Consider the following 22,588-nt stretch of genomic DNA (forward strand, 5'->3'; position numbering starts at 1 on the left):
TTCCAATAAATACTGTAGCTTATTTATAATGCATACACAACATACTTTATAGACACACAGACAGACTGTAAGGTTTGTTTTTGTCCTTTTTTTTCCTCCAACACTTTACAATAAACTCAAGATATAAAAATATAAAATTTCTAATAATTTATAAACAACCTCAAGAGGTTTTGTTTTTCAATACATAGGAACTAATCTGACTTCTGTTCCATTGTATATTTTATAACTATAATTAATCTTGAACAATCTTGTACTTTTTTCACATAATGACTATTACAAGTGCTAACAACCAGGAAACCTCTAGACTGAAAACCTTCTGAAAGTAAAGAAAAGCAGTCCACTACTACCAAACAAACACTTGAGTCAGTGAACCACAGGGCTGGCAAAAGCAATGGAGTATAGGAGACGAGGGTTATAGTTGCCCCTCTTCCAGTTCCCCTTTGACCTGCTTCACTGGCTGACCATCTATCTAACTACTAGACTCATTCACTGCTGAAGAGTTGATCTTTCTGCATTCATGTTGGTTGTTTGAACAAGATCACTGATAGCCTGTGTAGCTGGCACGATTCACGAGTGAGTGAACTTTGAGCTCTGGCAACGAAGCTGTGTTGCGAGCTGAGAAGCTGCGATCACCAATCCCTTTGCTCAAAAGCACTCCTGCACGAAATTCTGCCAGCTATGCAGGGTTCTACTCCAAGAAAGCTTGCTAGCAGGCTGAATCACTGATTAAAAGAAAAATTTGTTTAAACTTTTGGTCTCTTTATGACAACTTCTAATTTTCTTCACCTGTCGATAGCCTGCCCCAGTCCCAGAAACTCTATTCACCCCATGGTAAATATCCAGGGCTGTCAATAAGGGCCATAACCCGTAACACCTGTTATGGCTGAGTATGTTTGATGGACCCTTGATGTTACGGGTGAACTGGCCTGCAGTTGATACAATTCACCCATAAAGTAGCAAGTTTGCTATGGGTGTGAAGATCAAGGCTACAGGTGAACTAAAACTCAAGGACAGTCCTGAATATCATTATTGGGCTAGTAATGCATTCTCCAAGGACTCTAACAATTTTAATTTACTAACTACATTCCATTTTCTACTAAAACCAATGATATGTTGCTAATATTAAAAGTCTTTCCTCTCCAATGCTACAAAAGTTGACGTTGTAGTGATAATTTGGATCCTCAGTCACATTTGTTCATTTGTAAAAATAGGCAATGCAACTTGACGACCTCTAATCAAAAAATGGAACTCATCTGTTGTTATCTTCTACTTCTTTTACTGCTTGGCTGCATGGAGAAAGGATCATCTGGGTCATCTGAGTAATCGCTTTCATTCTACAAGAAAAAAGTACACCTTACAGTAATTTTGAACATAGATAAAAGGTCGAGTCTGCATAGGAGCCAAGAAGCCTATCAGGGGAGATATAATCCTGTAACATGAAGCCAAAAAAAGAAAAATTACTAAAAAATAAAAAAAATAAAAATAAAAAAACATGAAGCCACTAGGAGTATTTCTACTCCCTCCTGGATAGGACGTTTCCCACAGCATTAAGTTTGCTGGTACCCATTTATACACCTGGGTGCAAGTGACTCACCCAAGAACACAACACAAGCTCCCCAGCCAGGGCTTGAACCCGGACTGCTCAATCAGGAGAAGAGAACGCTAACCATGAGGCCACCATGAGTGCCTTCTACAACATGAACACGGTAGGATCTTATCCTGTCTAGTGAAATTCCTGACAAAAGCCACTTAAAGAAATATTGCATATTGCTAATTGCACCTGTTCAGTACACATTTTGCAAGACATACCTGATCATTCTGAGTGTTTACAACAGATCTTTTGCTTCTGGCTCCCGTCACCCTTAGGGATGTTGGCCTATATAACAGAAAAATGGTTTCAATTTATTATAAATATTAAGAAATTAATGGAAAAACGTCACCAAATTCATGCTTGTTCTGGTATCTCCATCGAAAGTGTTGCCATGGTTACCATGGATGGATGGAAGGGTGTGTGGATTGATGGATGGAGTGAAGAAGGACCATTATTTGCTTCGTTCAGGTGCGGAGTCAGTGATAGGCGTGAGTGGTACATCTTAGCCACAATAAAACAACAGAATGAAAACACTTACTGTGTAGTTTTTGTCTTTTGTTTTACTGAAGATGACAAAGGAATGTTGAATTCATCATCGTCATCGTCATCAGAAATTATTTCCTGGAAGCAAAAGAGAAACATTGATTGAACAAAGAATTGGTAAGAGAATCCAGCCACTAGTAGCAAACAAAATTCAAATAAAAAGACAGAAAATGCGCAAAGGCAGAAACTTGTCTAATCCTTTGACCTGTGCAAGAGGTGTCAGCAAAGATGGCACTTCCCTACCCCTTTCCTCCGTAACCCTTCCCAACCAAAACAACAAACCTGCAGGCATCAAAGGGATTTTCAAGGCCATAATGGGCCAGAGTCCTTCTACTATGTGGACTAAAGTGTACATTAAGAAATAAAAAAATGACTGATTGATTGATTGATTGATTGATTGATTGATTGATTAATTGACAAAACCTTTCCTATGAAAATGAGTTTGATCCGCATGAAAATGAACCTGTATGCTGAAGGCAGAACACATGAAACTGAAACTGAGGCAAAAACCCCCAGATCTACTTGCATAATTGTTTTCACCACACGTGTGTGTGTGATAAAAGTTAGAACAATTTTATTACCTGTTCCTTGCTTGGTTGACGTCTTTTCTTGGATGCTGAGCTGAATGCTTAAAGATCACAAGTCATAGTTAAAAAACAGTTAGTATAAATACAATAACATACACGCCCAAACAGTTGAACATCATTGTTCACAACATTGATTTTCATAGTGATAGCAAATTCATGTCAACAAGGTATTATTATTGATTTTCTTTACAGTGGTAAGAATTGTAAAGTACATAACTTCCTAACCTCAAGTTCCCTCCAATCTATTTCTTCATTGTCAAGGTATATTTCTTTCAGTCAAGCCAAAAGCTCAAGTGATCATTTTCAAATTAACTTTTGACACCGAACAGATTGGCCAATCAGGGTGTTTGTTAAGGGCTGTAACCCAGCTGTTAAAGCTGAGCAGACTAATGGGCCCTTGATTGGGCATAAGGGTCAAGACAACAGCTTTACAAGGCAACAAGGCTTACTTACAATCCATGATAGTCCTTGAAGTGTTGGCAGCTGCTTGTACTGCCCCCCTTCCTTGGTCACGCCCACCTCTTCCTCTCCCTCTGCCTCTTCCTCTTCCTCCCCCTGTACCTCTTGTGGACATGTTAGCAGCATCACCCTTGCCTTGTTTCCCTAAGACATGAAGTTGAGGTCTGATGAAGAGTATTTTTATGTGCAGAGTGGGCCAGCTGGCCTGGCTGGCATTTATCATACCAGCGCCTTTTTCTTACTCTAGGGAACTAAGGGATGTAATGTAGCCAAATGTATTCACTTAGCCTGACTAAAATATCAAGTGAATGTCGTCCAGATGGATCATCTCCACCAAAGGCATCCTCGGTCAAGTGTTGATTGACACCCTTGATTGACACTCAATTGACATCTCAATCAACACTTGATTGACCTCTCCATTGAAACTCAGTCAACGTTCGATCAACATCTCATTCAACAGTCGGCCGGTTGAGAGTTGACTAATTTTCACAGACACACCATCAAGTGTCGATCTATACATATAAGTCAGTCGACACTCTGCCGACTATTGACTGACTGTTGATCAGGTGTCAATCGAGATGTCGATCGAGATGTCAATGGAGTGTTGATCGATGGTCACTTGAGAGTATCAATCGATGCTCGACTGCAGATGCCTTTAGTATACATGATCAGTCTAGATTAACATAGGATATTGGTACATGTGCCACAAGCATAATTGAAAGGCCGCGGGCAAGAACGTCCTCAAGATTTTTTGGCCATTTTTGAAAGTGCTCAAAAATAGCTGAACTTTGGCATTTGGGCTTTGTTTCACCTGAGAAACATTGCTCTGAAGTTTTTGTTTTGCTGGTTTACTCTTTGTTTTCGAGCAATAACCTATGCAAAAAACTCAGTTTTCCTAGCTGCATCTTTTGGAGACTTTTTGTTGAAGAAAAAACAATTTTTGAGTTTTTGATATGAAGTTCAAAAAGAAGGCTACCATTTTTTTCTTTACCTTTGCTAGTGCTTGGCCCAGCTGTTCCATCCTCATCGTCACTCCCACTCATATCAACATCTTTATTTTTGTTATTTGGTTGGTTGGCACGTGACTCCTCCAGGACCTAACATTTAACATGGGCACAACTTTTATTTTACGTTCTCCTCAGTTTCTCTTTTGGCAACTGATTTAAACTGATTGAGAAATCATTAACGCAACTGTTGTAACTTGTAACATTATTATTACTTTTAACAGCTTATGAATAGCTGTATGTTTATTAACCTTATTGGAGTCCTGTTATTAACATTCATGACGTCGCAACCAATCAGATGGTAGACTGAACAAAATGGATATAAGGTTTATACATCACCAGGCTGATTGACATAATAACAATCCAATGTCACATAGCTATGTGACATAATAGCAAATTATCCACAAAAAATCTGACCAGAGTGTTCATGTTTTTCAGATTGCACTGTGAATTGATTCTACCTTTTTTATATCTTCCGCATCATTGTCTTCATTTTCTTCTTCGTTCTGTCGTACTTCTTCTGTATGTTTTAGTACTTCAACCTCAATATTGCCCTCATGAATATTTCGACGTTTCTTCAAGTGTTCCTGTGCTTGATTTAACTGCCACTTAACCAATGTAGATATAGCTTCTTTTTCATCTTTCTCAACAAATTCACGCAGGGCCTGAGCCATTCTCCCCTCTGTTAAAATGCGTAACTCCAAAGCCTTAAATGATAAAAAAAAATGATAAAAAAATGATACTGTCAACATGTTGAATCAGGTTTACTAAGGGCATATGTAGTAGAGTGTTGATGAATACCTGCAATCAATATCCTTGATCGACCCTCAATCGACACTCAGTTGATACTTCATTAACACTCCATTAACACCTCGGCTGACACTCAATTGACATCTCTGTCGACGGTCAGTTGAGAGTCAAATGATTTTCATTTGATGTACATGAGTTGGTTGACACTCAGCTGACTATCGACCAACTGTTGATCAAGTGTTGATCAAGTGTCAATCAAAATGTCAATTGAGTGTCAACCAAGTATCACAGGGATGTCGATCCATTGTCGATGGAGATGTCAATCGAGTGTTGATCACAGGTCCATCAAGGGTATCAGTAGACACTCAACTGTGGATGCCTTTAGTACACATGATTCAACCCATCTACATCTACTTGTAAACTATCAAAAGGATTAACCCATCACTGTAGATATAAAATGAAAAAAAAAAAAAGAAATAACATCACTTAATCTCCATTGGGTTAAAAGAGAGGAGATTGGCCCTAAATGCCTAAAGCAATACTCTGTTGTTGGTCGATCATTTCAGCAAGAAGTGAGCTTCACTCAGGTATAGTTTTTGCATTAAAGATGGATTAGTAAGAATTGCTTGCAGGGGTTAAATATGTGAATTTCATGGTACTGTCTTGTTGTTCTCTGCTTGGGTTTAACATATTCAGGAATCTGCAGGACTATTTTCCCATAATATTTGACAGCTTTAGACCCGGGGTAAGTCTGTGCCAGGGAGCGCCACTGTTGCTCGTTAAGAGATGGGTCAGAGACCCTGATGTGGGATCATAACAATGTTAAACAAAACAAGTGGCCCTCTACTTACAGCTAGCCTGATTCTCAGATAGTCCGAGGTTGCTTGCTCTGAGTGAGTGCAAGTGACCTCAGACCATTCGAGAATCAGGCTAGCTCACAGCCACATGCAAACTCTATTAATATCTTGTCCACGTATGAGAGGTTTAACTACAGCTCACAAAAAAGCATTATGGCTCAAAGATAATAAACTACACTTTTGACACTTTTGACAGAAAGACATAGAAATAGATTAGAGTTTATTGTGAATACTAGAGAGTTTAAGCATGACGTTTACAGCAGACAACAAAGGCAAAGATTACCTCTGAATTTGTGTTCTTTTCTTCTGATCCTTAACTAAATCACACAAAATAGAAAATGTCTCCCACTGTTCACCGCAAACACAAATATTTTCACTCTACTATAATAGACAGCTGAAGACAAACAGTAAAAGTTTTATTTTTGCCGTTTGCCATTTGATGTAAATATGTTATGCTTAATCTCTCTACTTACATTTTCCTTTGACATCAGATGTTCTTTGATCAAATCTTCCATTCTTATCGTGTCCAGTACCTCAGGACGAAGGTGAGGGACTTGAATGTCTTCTTGAGTCTTTTTATCTGTTGAGACAAAATACGCATAAAACACTAATTTAAACTCAATCACACTATCACGTTTTGGATTTTGGTTGTCAGTTAAGCTGACATAATTAGCTGTTTGTACACTGAAGAGCAAAAAAACATTAAACTGAGCTGTATCATTATTAACCTTTTCTGCCTTGTTTCCTTCCCCTGTAAAAAAGTAAAATATCTTTTGGATTGGCCACTATGTCAACAAACTGTTGTCCAAATCTTCGGATGTTAAATGCTGTGAATCCATCACTGTAATCCACCTGCCAATATGAAAATGGAAACAATATAAATTAATTAGAAATGATACTTTTTATCTCATGAATTTCTTGTCTGTATTGACCCCATTAGCAAACCATGCATATGCAGCCTAACCAGCGATAAAAAAAAAAAAATTAATAAAAAAGAATAAAAGATGTTCACTTGGTGAACTTTGTCTCTAAAAATGGGTTTAGAAGAAAACAGTGTAACTTGCTGATTGCGTCTACATAAATACTTAAAAAATTGAAAGAGTAAAAAGCTGTTTTGGTGAAATCTGAGAGGAATGAAGTGAAATATGCAATATAAGAGTGGCGATTGTTTACAGAGCATTCACTTCTAAAGGAAGCCTTAAAATAATACTGCAGTAATTCAGCAAACAACCCACCCGTATCCTAATGAGGGGCTTGTCAGGTTGTCGAGGATTACCAGTGTGCTCACGTTCAGCCTTTTCAATCAACTGCTCCACCTACACGAAGCAGTAAACAGAGCAATACAGATGTCAGAATTTTGTGCTGCTTTATCTTTAATTCCCCTCAAAATTAAATAATTTCCCTTGGATATACTTTTTTCAGTCACCCAAAGCCCGTCATCTCAAAATACTTTTCGTTTTCCTTTAAAGTTCAATATTGTTGAGCTCAGAACAGGAGAACAAGAGAACAAGATACTGCATACTGAAAGGATAATCTGAAATGATGCTGTCCACCTTTAAGGGACTAGCACTGCATTAAAAGGCAGGAACATTACACCTGTACTCCTAGACAATAATTATTCATAGTTACATGCTGAGAATCGTGAGCCTGCGATAAGCTTGTGAGAACTTAACACCTACCTTATCTACCAGGAAGGCCATCATGACATCCTCCTGAGTAGGGTCAATGTCGGTGTCCTTTAGAACCACATCTTCCATATAAAAAGGGCGCACAGTATTAAGTTTAACCTTGGTAATTTTGAAGAGTTTGTTCTCTTTTATTTCAAGAATTCCTACATGTCTGGGAACAAAAATAATGTTATAAATTAAAGCATTTTACTTTCACAGACAATTTTTTTTAACCGTTACAGTGATAAGAGGGTAATTAACATTATGACAACAATGCAACAGCATACAATGACAATGATAATGATGATGATGATGATGAAACAAATAACCATGGTGACCAATTTTTGTAACTACTGCAGCTATACACGTAACCATCATGCATATTATTAGTTACAGTGATAAAAATTAGTTGTGCGTGATACAAACGGTTGAATGAATGAGATGAATGAAACTTTATTGCACACTCCCAAAAGTGGGTTTTTTCAGTGAACAGTACAAACACAGTAAAAATACAATAAAAATACCATAAAAATACAATGAATTAAAAAGTGTAACACTTATTGTTTCAAAACTCGTCATGCATCTTTGCTTTAAGATTTTTCTTAAAGTTTACTGAACCTTTGCATGGTTTTAAATCTTTATCTAATGAATTCCATAAGTTTGCTATCCTTTATTGAAATGTCCTCTGCCCAGCAGCGGTTTTACATAATGGACTGTTAAGTTGTTGGGAGTTTCTTGTTTAGCAATTGCATTTTCCAAGAATTCTATACTCACTTAGGTTTCGATTCTCCTTCAGAGAGGGAAGTGGCAACACTTGAGCCTGGCTGGCTGATGTAAAATGGCAGGTTTGGGTCCTCAGCATTCTTGGGGTCTATAATACACTCATGTTCATGTCCCCATATTATAAGATCAAGAAAATCATCCAGGAACTTTTCTGGAATGTAGTTTGTTAAACCATGCTTTGACCTGACAAAAAAAACAAATGATACAATGACCACAAAGATTATCATCATGTACACTTCATTTCTTGGACTCCCTTTGGAATCAGAATAATCTGGCCATTTAACATATTATCTGGACCTTTATTTATAGCCTAATGAGGGCAAAAAAAACTGCAATTCCAACAGGGCTTGAAAAAAGTGCTGTCCAGTTGTCTAGGACAAGTAGATTTACCTGCTGGGCAAGTAACTTTTCATTCTCAACTACCTGATGGGCAAAGGCCCAGGCAAGTTGTCTGCCAACTAAATGAGAAAAAAGTAAGCTAAGTCTTGCCCAGGGAAGGCAAAATTTGAGAGCTCCTTGTCTGAAGGGCGAGCTGGAATTCAAGTTTTTTCAAGCCTTGTTCTAATAGTAACTGTTTCACTATAAAATATATGAATCTTACTAACATCAAGATACCTGTTCTGATGTAGAACAAAGACATTAAACCAAGATTCAGGATCTTCCTTGGGCCTCAGCATCTTGACATTTTGATTCAGAAAGGTTCTATGAAGACGTTCATCTCTGATGGATCCTAAACCATACAGTGCTAACTTAGTTCCACCCTTCTGAATCAAGATGGGTGACACAGTGATGTCATCAATTGATGGAGCTCTACCAAAGTAATTGACAAACCCACACACACTAAGCAGGTCTAGAGCACAAAGGTTCCCATCCTAAGCAAGAAAATTAATATGTTATGTCTTGCTAGTCCTCTCACCAAATAAACTAATTTTCTGAAACAAATTTTCAGCCTAGTTATGACTGCTAGACTGTATGAAACTACCACTTTCCACAGGCAGATCTGGAACAAAGAACCAGGAGGGACCTACAAAGTTGCAAGGCCTACAAAGTTGAAATTCTCTGCCCACTCCTGCCTTTTTTTTTGAAAAAAAAAGAAGACCTATTAATTTCCATTCAAGCGCCTCCTCCTGTGTCCCTACTGGAGGATGAGAGATCTTGAAAACACTAATGTTGATGATGTTCCGTGGGCTTATTTGCTGCTAACAATGACTGTATTGAGATGTCTTTATACAGTGTCAAGGGTTTCATTAGGGTTTTCATTAGCAGGGGTGTCATTAGCAGAAGGGTAACTGGTTTTCAAAGAAAGGCAAAACTATTTGAACTGAACTTCTTTATAAGAAAACATTTCTCTAGATGGTCAAACCAGCCAGGCGAAATATCATCCTCACAGCCGGTCAATCTGCCAGGTGCCTGGCCCTTGATGAAACTACTGCAGTGTTAGTAAAAAATCTGCCATGTGGATAAATATGCATTGTATTTGTTCTTATGGACATGTTTTCATGATACTATCTCACCCCAGCAGGATCATCATGATTGCCATGAATAGAGAACACTGGGATTGATATGTTGTAATTGGGATCCTCATAATTTACCACAGGAAACCTGAGAAATAAAGATATCAAAAATCCAATACAATACCAAACCTTAATATTTGGCTGTTCATGAGCAGTTTGTTAACCTCTTCACTTGTGATTAATAGAAAAATCTAAATTTCAAAATCCTAATTAACAACAAAATCTACAGTTTACTCCCGGGAGAGTTCATTCCATGTTACACACTGAAGTAGGATAGGAGGGTGGGAATCAAGGAGCAAAAGTAAAGTGGTAGGAAGTCCACAGGAGGTGGGAGAGGGATGGCCCGAAGAGTGATTGCCAAAGTGGCAGGAACCAGGAGAGTGAGCCAAATGTCCCAGGAAACACAGACCCAATAATTGATGCCCTTTTTCCTCCCTTCACCCCCAACCTCACTCACTATATCAGAAAATGAAGGTCTCCCTAGATTTCTTTCATATTTTTCTTGTAACCTTTAGTCTGACCTGGAATTGGAAAAGTTCACAGACTGATCACTGAGAAATTCCAGCTGGCAAGGCTTGTCACCCAGACAGTATTTTCTGAACAATGACATGGTACCATGCATAGTTTTTCGAGATGGTTTGTTTTCATGGAAAAGGTCTCCTCCAAGTAAAATAAAATCCACCTATTGATAAGAAAAGAAAACACAAATGAAGTGATCTTACATGTATTACAGTTTTTCCCTACAATATTATTTCACTGTCCTAGTGGTAAATGATGAATTCCTTTATAAGATGAGAAAACTAGTTTGGGTACACTTTCCTAATGCACCATCATGTTTGTAAACTGGGGATACTTTTGTATAAATAATTGTGTTTTACATTGTGGATTTCTACCCTCGTAGTATCCGAGAGGTAAAATTGGAGTTATGCAGTGTTGCACATATTCTTCAGAATTTCACTGAATGCTCAGACAGGCTTATATCATAAAGACTTACGTTCCGCTCTTTAGCTATTTGTAGTATTTCCTCGAATGTTACCAGTGAATCATTCCCTCGAACCTGATCTTTTTCCATATACCCAAGATGGCAGTCTGATGCTAAAAATGGATGCAATGATTTATGGTAATTAGCGCGTAATTAGTGGTTCAATTTCACAAATTATGATAGATTAATGAAGCAGAATAGTACGCGCGTCACTGTTAAGTCTGACAACTACAGTTTGGCAACGGAGAAGAAAGATATACCCACCAACAAGAATGGAAATCGTGTTTGCAGCTTCGTTCTCTCCTTGCCTGCTAATAAAGCAAACACAAAGTAAACTCAGGTAATCTGGGCCAATAAAGAAAACCAAAAATACTGAAAAAGTTCATACTCGACCGCCATGTTGAATTCCCGCTATTTTGTGGAAGTCCGCTGACTCAGGATTGGTGTCGTCTTCGGTTTGTCCTCGTTTTTTTCTTGTTTTGAGTTGTTTAGCAGCGTTAAATTACTTTTGACAAGCCAATAAGCTTTCTGAAGGTCAAGAAAGGATTTATGAACATTTACGCAAATAAATCTCTTATAGTTCGCTTCATCTCATGATATCCTTTCTATTGCTCAAAACACGTCAAGACTTCGGAAGGCGTCGCCATTACTTCGGATTGTTTCGTCACCGTTGCCATTGGCTAACAACATTGAACAAACTTCGTTGGGGGCCCCCTAAACGGCACATGCCTGCAGTAGCAAGCGCCATTGTGAATTTTGAGTGTCATTTGCCTTTGGTTCTTTTCCCGTTGGTTGAAACGGTGGTTGTCGTACCTTGAACTATTTGATCGGTGGTCTGGCATCCTCTGCAGGAACTCCTGAAGCGACAAGCAAATAATTTGGCCCTAAATGACCGGAGAAACGTGCAGTTTCAGGACCATTTCCACAAATCATTTTACGGCGTAAGGTGGCTTGAAAGCAACTCTCCATGTTGAATATAAGCTGACGACGGAGATGTAATGGTCCGGTGATCCTTCGGGTTCATCTACATCAGAAATTTTACAATCATGAGCGGCAGACCTAGAACGACGTCGCTTGCCGAATCTAAGTCACATCCGCCTAATTTTGGAGGAGTAAAAATAAGTCGTGAGTATACACTTTGTATCACATAACCCAATATTCAAGGTGTTTGGGGGTATAAAACCGCCAGTATTCGTACCTGAAAAGTGTAATGAAATTCTTTGGGGCCCATTTCTAGTTTAACTTTTCGTTTTGTAGGCGATAAAGATGGAAGCAAAGTCACAACAGTCGTAGCAACAACAGGTTCATTGCCTGATCGGACGCAAGAGATCAGTTATACTGACACGAAAGTTATTGGGAATGGCTCTTTTGGAGTTGTGTATCAAGCCAGGATGTGCGATTCCACCGAGCTTGTGGCGATAAAGAAAGTATTACAAGACAAACGATTTAAGGTAAATGTAGTTTCGTTTGTTGCCTTGTCACCGCACGACATATATACCCGGATATTTCCTACGTTATTCGCCGTCATAAAAATTAAAATGCCGAAAATTCATCATCGATAATGGCAACATTTTTTTTTTTCGTTTCAGAATCGCGAGTTGCAAATAATGAGAAAATTAGACCACTGCAATATCGTCAGATTACGATGGTTCTTTTATTCCAGTGGAGAGAAGGTTAGTAATTCTTTTTTAATATTGTGCAAGACAGTGTGTTGTTTTTTCGGGCGAGATATTCAAGCTTGAATATCTTGCACCATTGAAATGTAGCCGGGTCTACCGGTTATGTCGTGTTGTTTGCCGTACGTTGGTATTAAATTTAGCCTCCTACGTGGGAGTAAGGACACTGATTGTTTTAATTCACTAAAACTAGCATTCTATTCAAAGTAGTTTTAACATATTAGAAAACTGGACAACGGACGATATCATTGTGTAAACGACACGAAGGCAAGAGCGAACAAAGCGTCATTTGAAATTTTTACTTTTTTAAAAATGTACCCTCCCTCGAGGCGAAAACAAGTTTGCTTTTTTTCAAAACCACGCTTCTTTTACCTTTAAGGCACGGCAAGCTTTCAATATTTCTCTGCTGCGTTATTTCATCTTTTAGATTTTTCTCACTTCATATTTTCTCGAATAATCTGTTTACATTTGAATCATACTCTCTAATTTTTCTCACCCGAGTATCGTCCGTTTCTTCACTATTTCTTTTTTTTTTTGGCAAGCGTGATCTTGAACAAGGATTTGTCTGAAAAATATCATCGTCTTCACAACTGTATTCCTGCCACCAATTGCCTGTTTATAACTTTGTCACGGATGGGTTTGCAGTTATATTTCCTGTACAACACCTGTTTGATTGAATTTTAATTTAAAGGTTTATGAAAGATGTCCTTTGGGTCAGGTCTGTGTAGTTTTCGTTCATGTTGATTTTAATATTTCAGAGTCTGATCAGTGCAAACGTTTTATGGTGAATTTTTGAAAAGGAGTTTTTAGAAAATATTGTTGTTTTAATTTACAAATTGAAACTGAAGGAAATTCAGAGAGAGAGAAAACTTTGAATTTGGTTTTAAATTGAACTTTATATTCAAAAATTATGTAGGCATTGTGAGATGTCACATTTTTCCAACCCTTAGTACACTGTTTTTATATCAATTCCCTCAACCAGGAACAACAGCTCTTGCTGTTCGGTAGCCTAATACACATTTGCGTAGATAATATTCCATGAGCTTAGCCCAGAAGTGTTCAGCTTAAAATGCAATTGAATGAATTTTTTATCCACTGTAATACCAATTTGGTTTTTAAATGCCAGCATAAATGTAAATGTTTGTTTGCCTTCAATATCATTTTGTCCATGGAGTATACCTGCAAAGTTATACCCAGCAGTAAAATATAGTCCCTTTTATGTACTTTATTTAGGGAAATTTGTTCAAGAATGTACCAGACTACCTGTTAACATGAGAATGAGAACAAACAATGTAATGACCTTGATGTTTATGTCATAACAAGTTAAATACTCGTGTTCCTCTCAAGAAACAGAACATTCATGTTCAAACAGGCCATCTTAAGATTCTCAACGATCCTTTCATTGGGTATTTTTAACAAACAGTAATTCTGAATGTTCTCTTTTTTGGAGTTTAGGATAATTTACTCACTTTTGAAAAAGGAAAAAAAAATTGATGTTATTTGAAAAAAAAGTTGATGTTATTTGACAGCTATATGTAATTTGTCATAATCAAGGAGAATACCATCAGAAGTGTAGCTACTGTATGGGCTAAATGTCATTTTACATGCTATATATCACATTTCATCATGATTACATGTACGCTTTTAGAACAAAGGTAGAGACTCTCTCCTTCATATGCAACTTTCAACTTGCTAATACTTCTGTGTATTTCATGAAGCCCCTTGCTTTGATATCACTTTAGAGGTATGTTTGAGGTTAAATTTTGGTTATCGTTACATTTGAAAACCTTTTTGTTTGGTCTAGGTCAGGTACCTTAGCCCTTATTAGCTCTGATAGCATCTTCACTGAAGCAGGTGCCAGGGGATTTGAAAACATCCAAATGCAACATTGCAACCTGGGGGAAAGATATATAAAGAAGATTGTGGACTTCTTTTGAGAAACTGAATTCCCCATTTGTCCAGAAATGGAAAATTTCCCTTGGCTAAAAGGAGTAAACTTGTAATCACGGTGTCAAGGATCCATCACTCAGCACTTCATATAGAGTTGCTTGCTACCAAATTTGCGTAATGTGACATAATGTCACATCATCGATCTTCACACAAAATTGATATGAAAACAAGCTCACTTCCATGGAATCTTTGGATTTCAAGGAGTAATGCCCTAGTTGCGTTATTTAATCATGAAACATTTTCTGAACTCTAAGCTCTTGATTATTTCATGCTCTGTTCTGCAAGCAGTAGTGGTAAGATCGTATGGGAGCCCTGTTACTTTTCCTGGCAGACTTTCGTAACAAGCTTGACTTCTCTCCTGAAATAAATTTTCTATCTAAATATGAGGCACTTTCCCAGAATGATAGAAAATAACAAGTTCATGGTCATATTTCCCCTCTATTTTGCTTATTTTTTATGAGATTTTCAATTGCACTGAAATGACACACCCATGATAAATGCACAAAGCCCTTATCTGAATACCATTACTTAAGGTAATTCCTCTGAAATAAAAGTGACAATAGATTTTTCTTCAAACTTTGTCCACTGAATATTTGTCATATGATAACTTCAATTTTGAAATAAAAAAGGGAGGTGTCCATGCTCATTAAGGAGCAGTGAGGCATTGAAAATGCCCCATTTTGGCATTATTTAATGCTTATTATAAGAACGCATTCCCAGTAATTGTAACATCTTTGTGAGCCAGGACTCATAAGAACACGCATTAAACTACAGTCAATACATTGTGTCGGACACAAATAAACGTTTTAAGTTTGATTCAGACAGAAAGCTAAATCCTTGGTTAAAAATTTGAACCAAATTTCTTGACGTGGTTACCGACTGCCAAATAGAAAAGACCACCATGCATCTGCTATTTTTCTTATTTATTCAATTTTCAGCAATAGAAATTAGATCAGTCGTATCTCACGCAAAGCTTATGATTAGTTGATTACAATGAGTGGAAAAGAAAATTGGCGTGCCCATGCTCGTTGGTGAGCTAGAACCATTTTTCAACTGACAGAGCTCAATATCAAGGCAAATCCGTCGTGTTTTCAATGTGCGCGTGCGCGTGCACGAGCGCAAATGCAAATGTGAGGAATGACCTTAATCAAACTTGTCAGCATGCTAAAAATAAGCATACTATTGATCCCAGACATCCTTTGAAATGGCTTTTTTTCAGGTTGTTTCATGTACCGTTGGTTTCATTCACATGATTTAAAAAGTGATCACATGACAATAAACATCTTGACGCGGATGGTCAAAGTTTGCAGCACACCCGTGGCAGCACAGCGATTGCAAATTCCTCAAAAGTTCCAAGTTCAAGGCAAATCTTATCCATGTGATAGATTTTGCATCTGTTGAACTCTTCTCTGTAACATATCTTGGATTGCATCTTGTTAGAAAATGCGAAACTCAACAAACTTGCAAACAAACTGTGAAGCAACTTTCCCGATGACAGATTCACTCATCACACGATCATGAATTCATCATCACACCGTCACTTATTTTGAATCACGTGAATGAAACCAACAGGCCTGGAAAAAAAAGCCATTTCAAAGGATGTCTGGGATCAATAGTAGAGAACAGGTGAAGTCCTCGTTTGTTGAGAATCAACTCCTCTCGCACTTACTTTAGAATCTAACAAAATCACTTGTGCTGCTTGCCGCACGGAAGGTAATAATCTACGTTGTGCACGGGGCACATAGGACAGACTAACTAGTGCGAAGATCAAATGCAGCTGTTACTCAGTTACTAAGCTTTAAACAATTTGATGACTAACAGGAATGTGACTAATACATGTAGCCGGCTACTGGCTAATTTCCTTTTTATAAAGAGAGTACTTTTTAAAACTGGAAAAGTTGGCAAGGTTTGTTAGTAAGCCTGGTTAAGCCTTGAATGATTGTGATGATTTTTTTTGCTGTAGTCCCGTCTAATCATGCATTGAAGAAGCTTTCCATGTTCCTTTGAGACTTTCCCTTTAGCCAATAGCTAAAGGCAATGGCACTCGATGTGCAGAATAACACAATTGATTGCAAGTTTACCACTCTCTGTGCAGGAAATATTCCAGTAAAAAAATGTTCAGTTCAACCACTTTCGTTTGGTGTTATTATAGTACTTATAACTGTTATCTGCAATTGAATTTGTTTTCTTTGATGTCAGATTAAACATCAAGGATAATTTTTTGTCACAGTTAATTTAATGGGTTACTTAGCTCATCTCTGAGTGAAATTTACTTCTTTTGTTTCCACTGATCTTGTATTTAAATAACCTCATTTCACACTTCAACACAATAAAAATTTTAATAATAGTCTTAATTCTACATTAAACAGTTAACCCTGTAGGAAATAAGTAAATTTTTAAGTGTTGTTTCTTTTTTCCTTGTTGTTTTGATTTTTAGTGTGTTGATTTATCAAACCACTAAGGTTTCCAGCAGACTTGATTCACCACAACATATTACTTTGATTTTTGCTTTTGATTTTGTTAATAGTTCTGGATCTTAGATAAGGATATTTTTGTGGAAAATGCATCATTTCATGTAACTGATGTCTATGGAAGCATAATTGATTAGAAGTTATCTTATTGAGCAATTTGTTGAGGTAGACCAGATTGCTTTCCTTATCAGCTGGAAAAGTGTGAAACTTTCCACCTGCAAACAGCTTTTAGCCACATTTAGTTCTTGAGCATTTGCAAATGATAATAAGTGTCACTTTTTAGTGGTGCTGCATTCAACTGCTGTCAAGAGTTATCTGTACATTAAGGCCCTGTCCACACTACGCTGGAGGAATTTGATAATGGAGGCTTCACTCTGAAAACGCATGAAATGTCGGGAACATTTTAAAAAACGCAACAATCAGTGGTTATTTTGGATTTGTGTTTGAGGAAACCTCAGTTAGGGAAGTCACATGATTATCATGACACCATGGTCTTCGAAAAGCTCCGTTTTCAAAATATCTTCTGTTCTGTTCTGTTCACACAAAAACCAAAATCCGGCTTTTTCAAATTCCTCTGGTTTGATGAACGTTTTTGAAAAGCTCCATTTTCTTGACGGTTAGTGTGGACAGTAGGCCTAACTGTAGAAATTCACATATAGCTGTGTTGTCAAATTTCTCCTGGGTAGTGTGGATGCTGCCTAAACAAGTAAAATCACTTTGTATTTGCCAAATATTTAGCATTTATTACAAAATGTAGAACTGTTTCAAGATATTTCAATTTATGCAAACAGTTGTATCAAATTTAATGAACAAATCAAATAATGCATTGTTTTTCTTTTATTAACTTTTCAGAAAGAAGAAATCTATTTAAATTTGGTTCTTGATTTTGTTCCGGAAACTGTTTATAGAGTAGCTAGGCACTACAGTAAAGCAAAGCAAACCATTCCCATATTGTATATCAAGGTAAGTTGGGTAAAATTAAATAATATGATATAATTGTGGGTTTTATCCTACCAGTTCAGCATTGGAAATTTTTATTTTCAAACCTAATTGCCAACATTAGTGAGTTTTTATTTAAAGCTCTGCATCAGTTGAGCAGAAGTTTGTTTGAGGTAAATGATCAAATTCTCAAGTTATGAATAGCAAACACAAAATTAATATGAACATATTAAATAAGTTAAGTCTTGATGGATAAGAAATATTATATGCAACAATAGCTGTTAAATTAACGGTGATCTTTTTTTTTTCTCATGAGTAAAACTTTGACCAGAAAGGTGATCACTAGGCACGGTAGAATGTAAAAACAGTGGTGATACCTCTTGGTAAAAAAAAAAATTGTTTTGTGATGATCTGTTGGCTTATGTTAAATGTTTTCTCTGGGAATTTTCACCCCTTAACTTTTTTTATTATTATTATTATTTTGTGTTTTGTAATCAGCTCTACATGTATCAGATGTTTCGTTCCCTGGCTTATATCCACTCCGTTGGTATATGCCATCGTGACATCAAACCACAGAATTTACTTCTTGATCCAGAAACTGCTGTGCTGAAGTTGTGTGATTTTGGCAGGTAGGGGGGATGGTTGTGAGAACATTTTTAGTTTATTATTATGTACTTCCTGAAGCAAGGCTGTGGTCTAAAAAAAATTAAAAGGAGTCCGAAGGTTTCTAACCATGAAATCCTTGGGTGCCTGGCACAAAAGCATATAAGAATAAAATATGTTTTCCAGTTGCCCAAAGGCAAAAGTTAGTCACCTGTGGCACCCGGGCTCTTCTAGAGCACAGCTCTGTCCTGAAGGGAATGATTAGTTGTACCTAAGGTTACGATTAGTTGTACCTAAGCTAAACAACAAAAATAGGCCGTCATAATTTCAGTTTGGCTTCCAGTGGTTGTAACTGTTTTTATTTTCATGATCATTATCATTATTATCGTTATCGTTATCGTTACCATTATCATTATCATTATTAAACTTTAATTTTCCAGTTATCTTCAGTGTAGTTGCTGGCCATTTATGTAGACTTAAATGATAACCATGGCTCAGTGAATGTTATTCAATTGTATCTTTTTTTTTTACAGTGCCAAGGTGTTAGTGAAAGGAGAGCCAAATGTTTCCTACATATGTTCAAGATATTATCGTGCACCGGAACTCATATTTGGCGCCACTGACTACACACCCGATATTGGTTAGTGAACCCTCTCTCTTTTCCTTGTCTTTTAAAGACTGTGGTTAGATTCCTTTGAATAGACTTAAGCATGGCACTCGTACAAGTAGTAAGTAATAGATACAATAGAAGCAATAATATGTGACATTTCAAAAAGTAAATAACTAAACTTAATTTACATATAGGATCTTGCATGACTACTTTGCACAAACTTTTACTTATCATGTATTTTTTCATCAATGTGTTTGAGAGTTGATGGAACAAATGTCTTTTGTAATGAAGGCAAACTTTTCATCAGTTCAGTTTTTGGTTGCATTCATCATATGACAGTGAAGATACTGGTCACTTTGAGTAAATGATTTTTCTTTCATTGGATACCATTGTTGAATTTGTTTTTTGTTGTTGGTGGTGATTTAGATGTCTGGTCCGCTGGCTGTGTATTGGCAGAACTTCTTCTTGGACAGCCCATCTTTCCAGGTGCCAGTGGTGTGGATCAGCTTGTCGAAATAATTAAAGTCTTAGGTACTCCAACTAGGGAACAAATCAAGGAAATGAACCCACACTACACAGAGTTTAAATTTCCACAAATTAAGCCTCATCCTTGGAGCAAGGTAAAACTAAACAAAATGATATTCTTTGCCTTTCATGCTCAGTGTAAGCAGTTGAACCAGTCCAGTATATGACAAAAAGTCGTAAGCATATAGTTAAAAATGTGTTCAGCTATCAGGAAAATAAACTAAAAATGGTTGTTAGATCTTGTGCCGAATTGGAACATCTCTTTCGGTGTTCTTGTGAGAATTTTATGTTATATCTGGGCTTTATCTGCCTGTTTACTCACATTTTGATGCTTGAAATTCTATTCTCTGTTGGCTGGGTAGAGTTCTCAGTCATTTGTCCAGGGCTTGTGAACAGGAAAAGTTCTCGGGCATTAATATTTTGTCTTCTAGAAAATCAGCAGTCTGAGCTGATTTTAACCTTTGGTAAAGCTGTACTTTGAGAACAATTTGATTAAAGTCATTAGTCGAGTCAGCTTCTGCAGTAGATTAATATTTATTAAACACCATTTCAGTGAACTTTACTTTGGGATTGTAAGCAAAAGCAAATTTTTAATTACAGGTGTTCAGACCCAAGACTCCACCAGAAGCAATTAACCTGTGTAGTAGATTACTGGAGTACACACCGTCAACAAGGCTTATACCTGTGGAATCTTGTGCACACTGTTTCTTTGATGAACTCCGTGATCCTAATACAAAACTTCCAAATGGACGTGATCTACCCCCACTTTTTAATTTCACACCACAAGGTAATAAACCTCAATAAATACCATATTCATGTGTTTTCAGTCAAACCGTGTCATCAACAAATGTGTGGGTTTCCACTATTTCACACCAAATAAAACTGTAGTTTTGGAACTTGTTATCATAACTGGAAGGATTTTTGAAGTCAAGAGTCCTTTACCGTTTCTGTATTTCAACTTTGTTGGCTTTTTATTTGTGATAAACAAGGTGTAATACATATAATTGTAGTAGCTGGTGGTTGGTTTTGTTGTTGGAAGAGCATTCATACATAATTAGGTAATTCTAGTCCACCATGGCAAAATGTCAAACCAAGTTAGGTTAATGTTAATATTGTAGTGATGTGATGTGACCTCTAATGACAGGGTATGTGACATACGTGTACCTCTTCTAGCAACCACTTCTCTACAATTGCCAGAGTTTTTGTTGACTGTACTCTGATTTACGCACTTTACTCTTGCTGAAACTTCCTCGCAATGTCCATCTCTTAGTACTAACAATGGGGGAGTTATGCTCCGAAGAGGTCTGACTGTATTTTTAGTTTATTGACAATCGAGGTAAAGCAGCATCAGTTAATCATAGTAACCACATTGAATATAGTTACTCCTTTAATGATTTGTTTGCTCAGAGTTGAAAGTGCATTGGCTTTTGTTTCCATCATTGGTCTAATGAGCAGCATTGTAGTGCACGACATTCAATTTCTGTTTCAGCTAATTGTGTGTATTATAAATTTTTCTTCATATTCTTTTGACAGAACTCTCAGTCAAACCTTCACTAAATTCAACCCTCATTCCCCCTCATGTGCAGAGGAATTCTGGAGGGGCTGGTACTAGTGGCTCAGGAACCTCAACAAGTACGGGCCCTGCAGTTGTTGATGGAGCTGTGGCTTCAGTTTCCACACCTGGCTCCTGAATGAGAACTGTTAATAATAATATTAATATAAGTTTCTGTCCATAGGGCCTGCACTGGAGTTGATCCTTGTAAAAAGAGCACAAAATTGTTTTTGTTTTTTGTAAATAGAGTCGAAATCAAGTTGACAATGCAGATGTTTTGTGTGTATTTAGAGAGTGCACGAGGTTTTCCATTCTGTTTAAAGTCTTAACTTTTACTTTCTGAAACCCTTGTGCAAATAAATCATGCCTAATCAACTTGTGTAGGTTAGATCAAGTACAGTATTTAAAGGTGTTTGCAAGTAAAGCCAGTGATACAAATTAAAAAAAAAAGAACTTACGTACAGTTTCAATATGCTATTTATTTCACAAGGAATTTTAGGTATCCTTTCTTACATTTTTTGGGTTCTTTTTATCTGGGGCTGGCTTTGTTTGTATACTCCATTAAAGTTTGTGCTCTGTTTTTAGGAATTAAAGAAGGTGCTGTTTTATTTTGCAATGTATATGAATTCTTCCGAGACAACAGATTTTTAAGCACACCACACTGCAAAATGTGCATTTCAACAATGTTAATACACTTTTGTACTAAAATAGCGAGGCTCCGTACATTAGTAAGAAACAGTAATCAGTTATTGGGGAATTAAAATTTGAACAAATCCTGTAAAACATCAGTATGGTACTGGATACTGTATTTACACTGACAGTACCAAATATTTAAATAATGTAAAATAAGTTTCTTCATTCCTTATGCCAAAGGCCATTTCCCCACATGGCTGTAGAAAGAGTTCCATTTGTCATTTGAGTCTGTATAAAATTTTATGGGCTTGTAAATTTAAGCAATTTTATGTTTTTCTTCTTTTATGTGTAAAATTTATAAACTAATCTTGTACACATTCTTGTGAGTATTCTGCCAAGATAAAATATGAAAGTATTGCAGCTGTCAAGATTGAATCTTTTTTCTTCGTAAATCACTTCCCCCAAAAAAATCTGTACATTTTAATATCAATCATCAATACAGGTGGCATTTACAAAACGTTTCAAAATTTTATTTTTGTGGCTTCTTGTACTATGTGCAGCATTTTCAAGCAGCATTTTTGTGAAGCATGTTTGTGAAGCATGTTTGTGCAATGCAAGCTGCATGGGGTGACCAGAAAAAATTGTTTTGGTTTATCCTTGATAAAATCACCAATGACATAGAGTAACCAAAACAACAAAACAATGTAGAAGCAATAGCTGATTGTTACTCCAAAACGGCACTTCTTGATTTTACCTAACAGTTTGGTCATTTCGGGGCTGCTTAGACATACACAAACTTCAGCTTCCGGAGCTTATTTTTTTACAGAACTCAAAAGTCCTCAAACGGGAAAGGGAGGGAGAATTATCCTTGTACAGCTAGTAGATACTTGCT

General features: G+C 37.0%; 2 protein-coding genes across 3 annotated transcripts; one reads left to right on the forward strand and one right to left on the reverse strand.

The window, feature by feature from the left end:
* Window positions 1-68: 68 nt before the first annotated feature.
* Window positions 69-11,429, reverse strand: LOC110052730 (double-strand break repair protein MRE11-like). 2 transcript variants are annotated; one of them, XM_020758892.2, is made up of 18 exons: window positions 11,126-11,429; window positions 11,002-11,045; window positions 10,750-10,850; window positions 10,277-10,437; window positions 9,756-9,843; window positions 8,857-9,113; window positions 8,233-8,424; window positions 7,471-7,630; window positions 7,027-7,107; window positions 6,520-6,643; window positions 6,265-6,371; window positions 4,646-4,891; window positions 4,172-4,277; window positions 3,175-3,324; window positions 2,716-2,762; window positions 2,130-2,212; window positions 1,810-1,876; window positions 69-1,334 (listed from the first exon to the last, which is right to left on the reverse strand). In XM_020758892.2, the coding sequence occupies exons 1-18, from the start codon at window positions 11,134-11,136 to the stop codon at window positions 1,260-1,262; spliced, it is 2,100 nt and encodes a 699-aa protein (XP_020614551.2). In that variant the 5' UTR covers window positions 11,137-11,429; the 3' UTR covers window positions 69-1,259. The 2 variants fall into 2 exon arrangements, with proteins under 2 accessions (XP_020614551.2, XP_020614550.2); XM_020758891.2 differs by having other exon boundaries at window positions 11,002-11,048; window positions 11,126-11,428.
* A 32-nt stretch (window positions 11,430-11,461) lies between these two features.
* On the forward strand, window positions 11,462-22,213 carry LOC110052731 (glycogen synthase kinase-3 beta-like). The gene is made up of 9 exons (XM_020758893.2): window positions 11,462-11,862; window positions 11,995-12,188; window positions 12,327-12,410; window positions 17,687-17,797; window positions 18,272-18,402; window positions 18,910-19,016; window positions 19,413-19,606; window positions 20,112-20,298; window positions 21,045-22,213. The coding sequence occupies exons 1-9, from the start codon at window positions 11,784-11,786 to the stop codon at window positions 21,200-21,202; spliced, it is 1,245 nt and encodes a 414-aa protein (XP_020614552.1). The 5' UTR covers window positions 11,462-11,783; the 3' UTR covers window positions 21,203-22,213.
* Window positions 22,214-22,588: the final 375 nt, after the last annotated feature.

This window comes from Orbicella faveolata, unplaced genomic scaffold (genome assembly GCF_042242905.1).
Source record: "Orbicella faveolata isolate gen_17 unplaced genomic scaffold, um_ofav_v1 contig_25, whole genome shotgun sequence".
Taxonomy (NCBI): Eukaryota; Metazoa; Cnidaria; class Anthozoa; order Scleractinia; family Merulinidae; genus Orbicella; species Orbicella faveolata.

What these genes read in the sequence shown, in the direction of transcription:
- LOC110052730 (XM_020758891.2), bottom strand. An exon ending in GTGAACTTTTCCAATTCCAG is followed by an intron (nt 9,844 to 10,276) that starts GTCAGACTAAAG and finishes TTTATTTCTCAG; the next exon opens with GTTTCCTGTGGTAAATTATG. An exon ending in AGCCCCTCATTAGGATACGG is followed by an intron (nt 6,644 to 7,026) that starts GTGGGTTGTTTG and finishes TCATATTGGCAG; the next exon opens with GTGGATTACAGTGATGGATT.
- LOC110052731 (XM_020758893.2), top strand. Translation starts at nt 11,784, where the DNA reads ATGAGCGGCAGACCTAGAACGACGTCGCTTGCCGAATCTAAGTCACAT. An exon ending in TGGAGGAGTAAAAATAAGTC is followed by an intron (nt 11,863 to 11,994) that starts GTGAGTATACAC and finishes TTCGTTTTGTAG; the next exon opens with GCGATAAAGATGGAAGCAAA. An exon ending in TACAAGACAAACGATTTAAG is followed by an intron (nt 12,189 to 12,326) that starts GTAAATGTAGTT and finishes TTTTCGTTTCAG; the next exon opens with AATCGCGAGTTGCAAATAAT.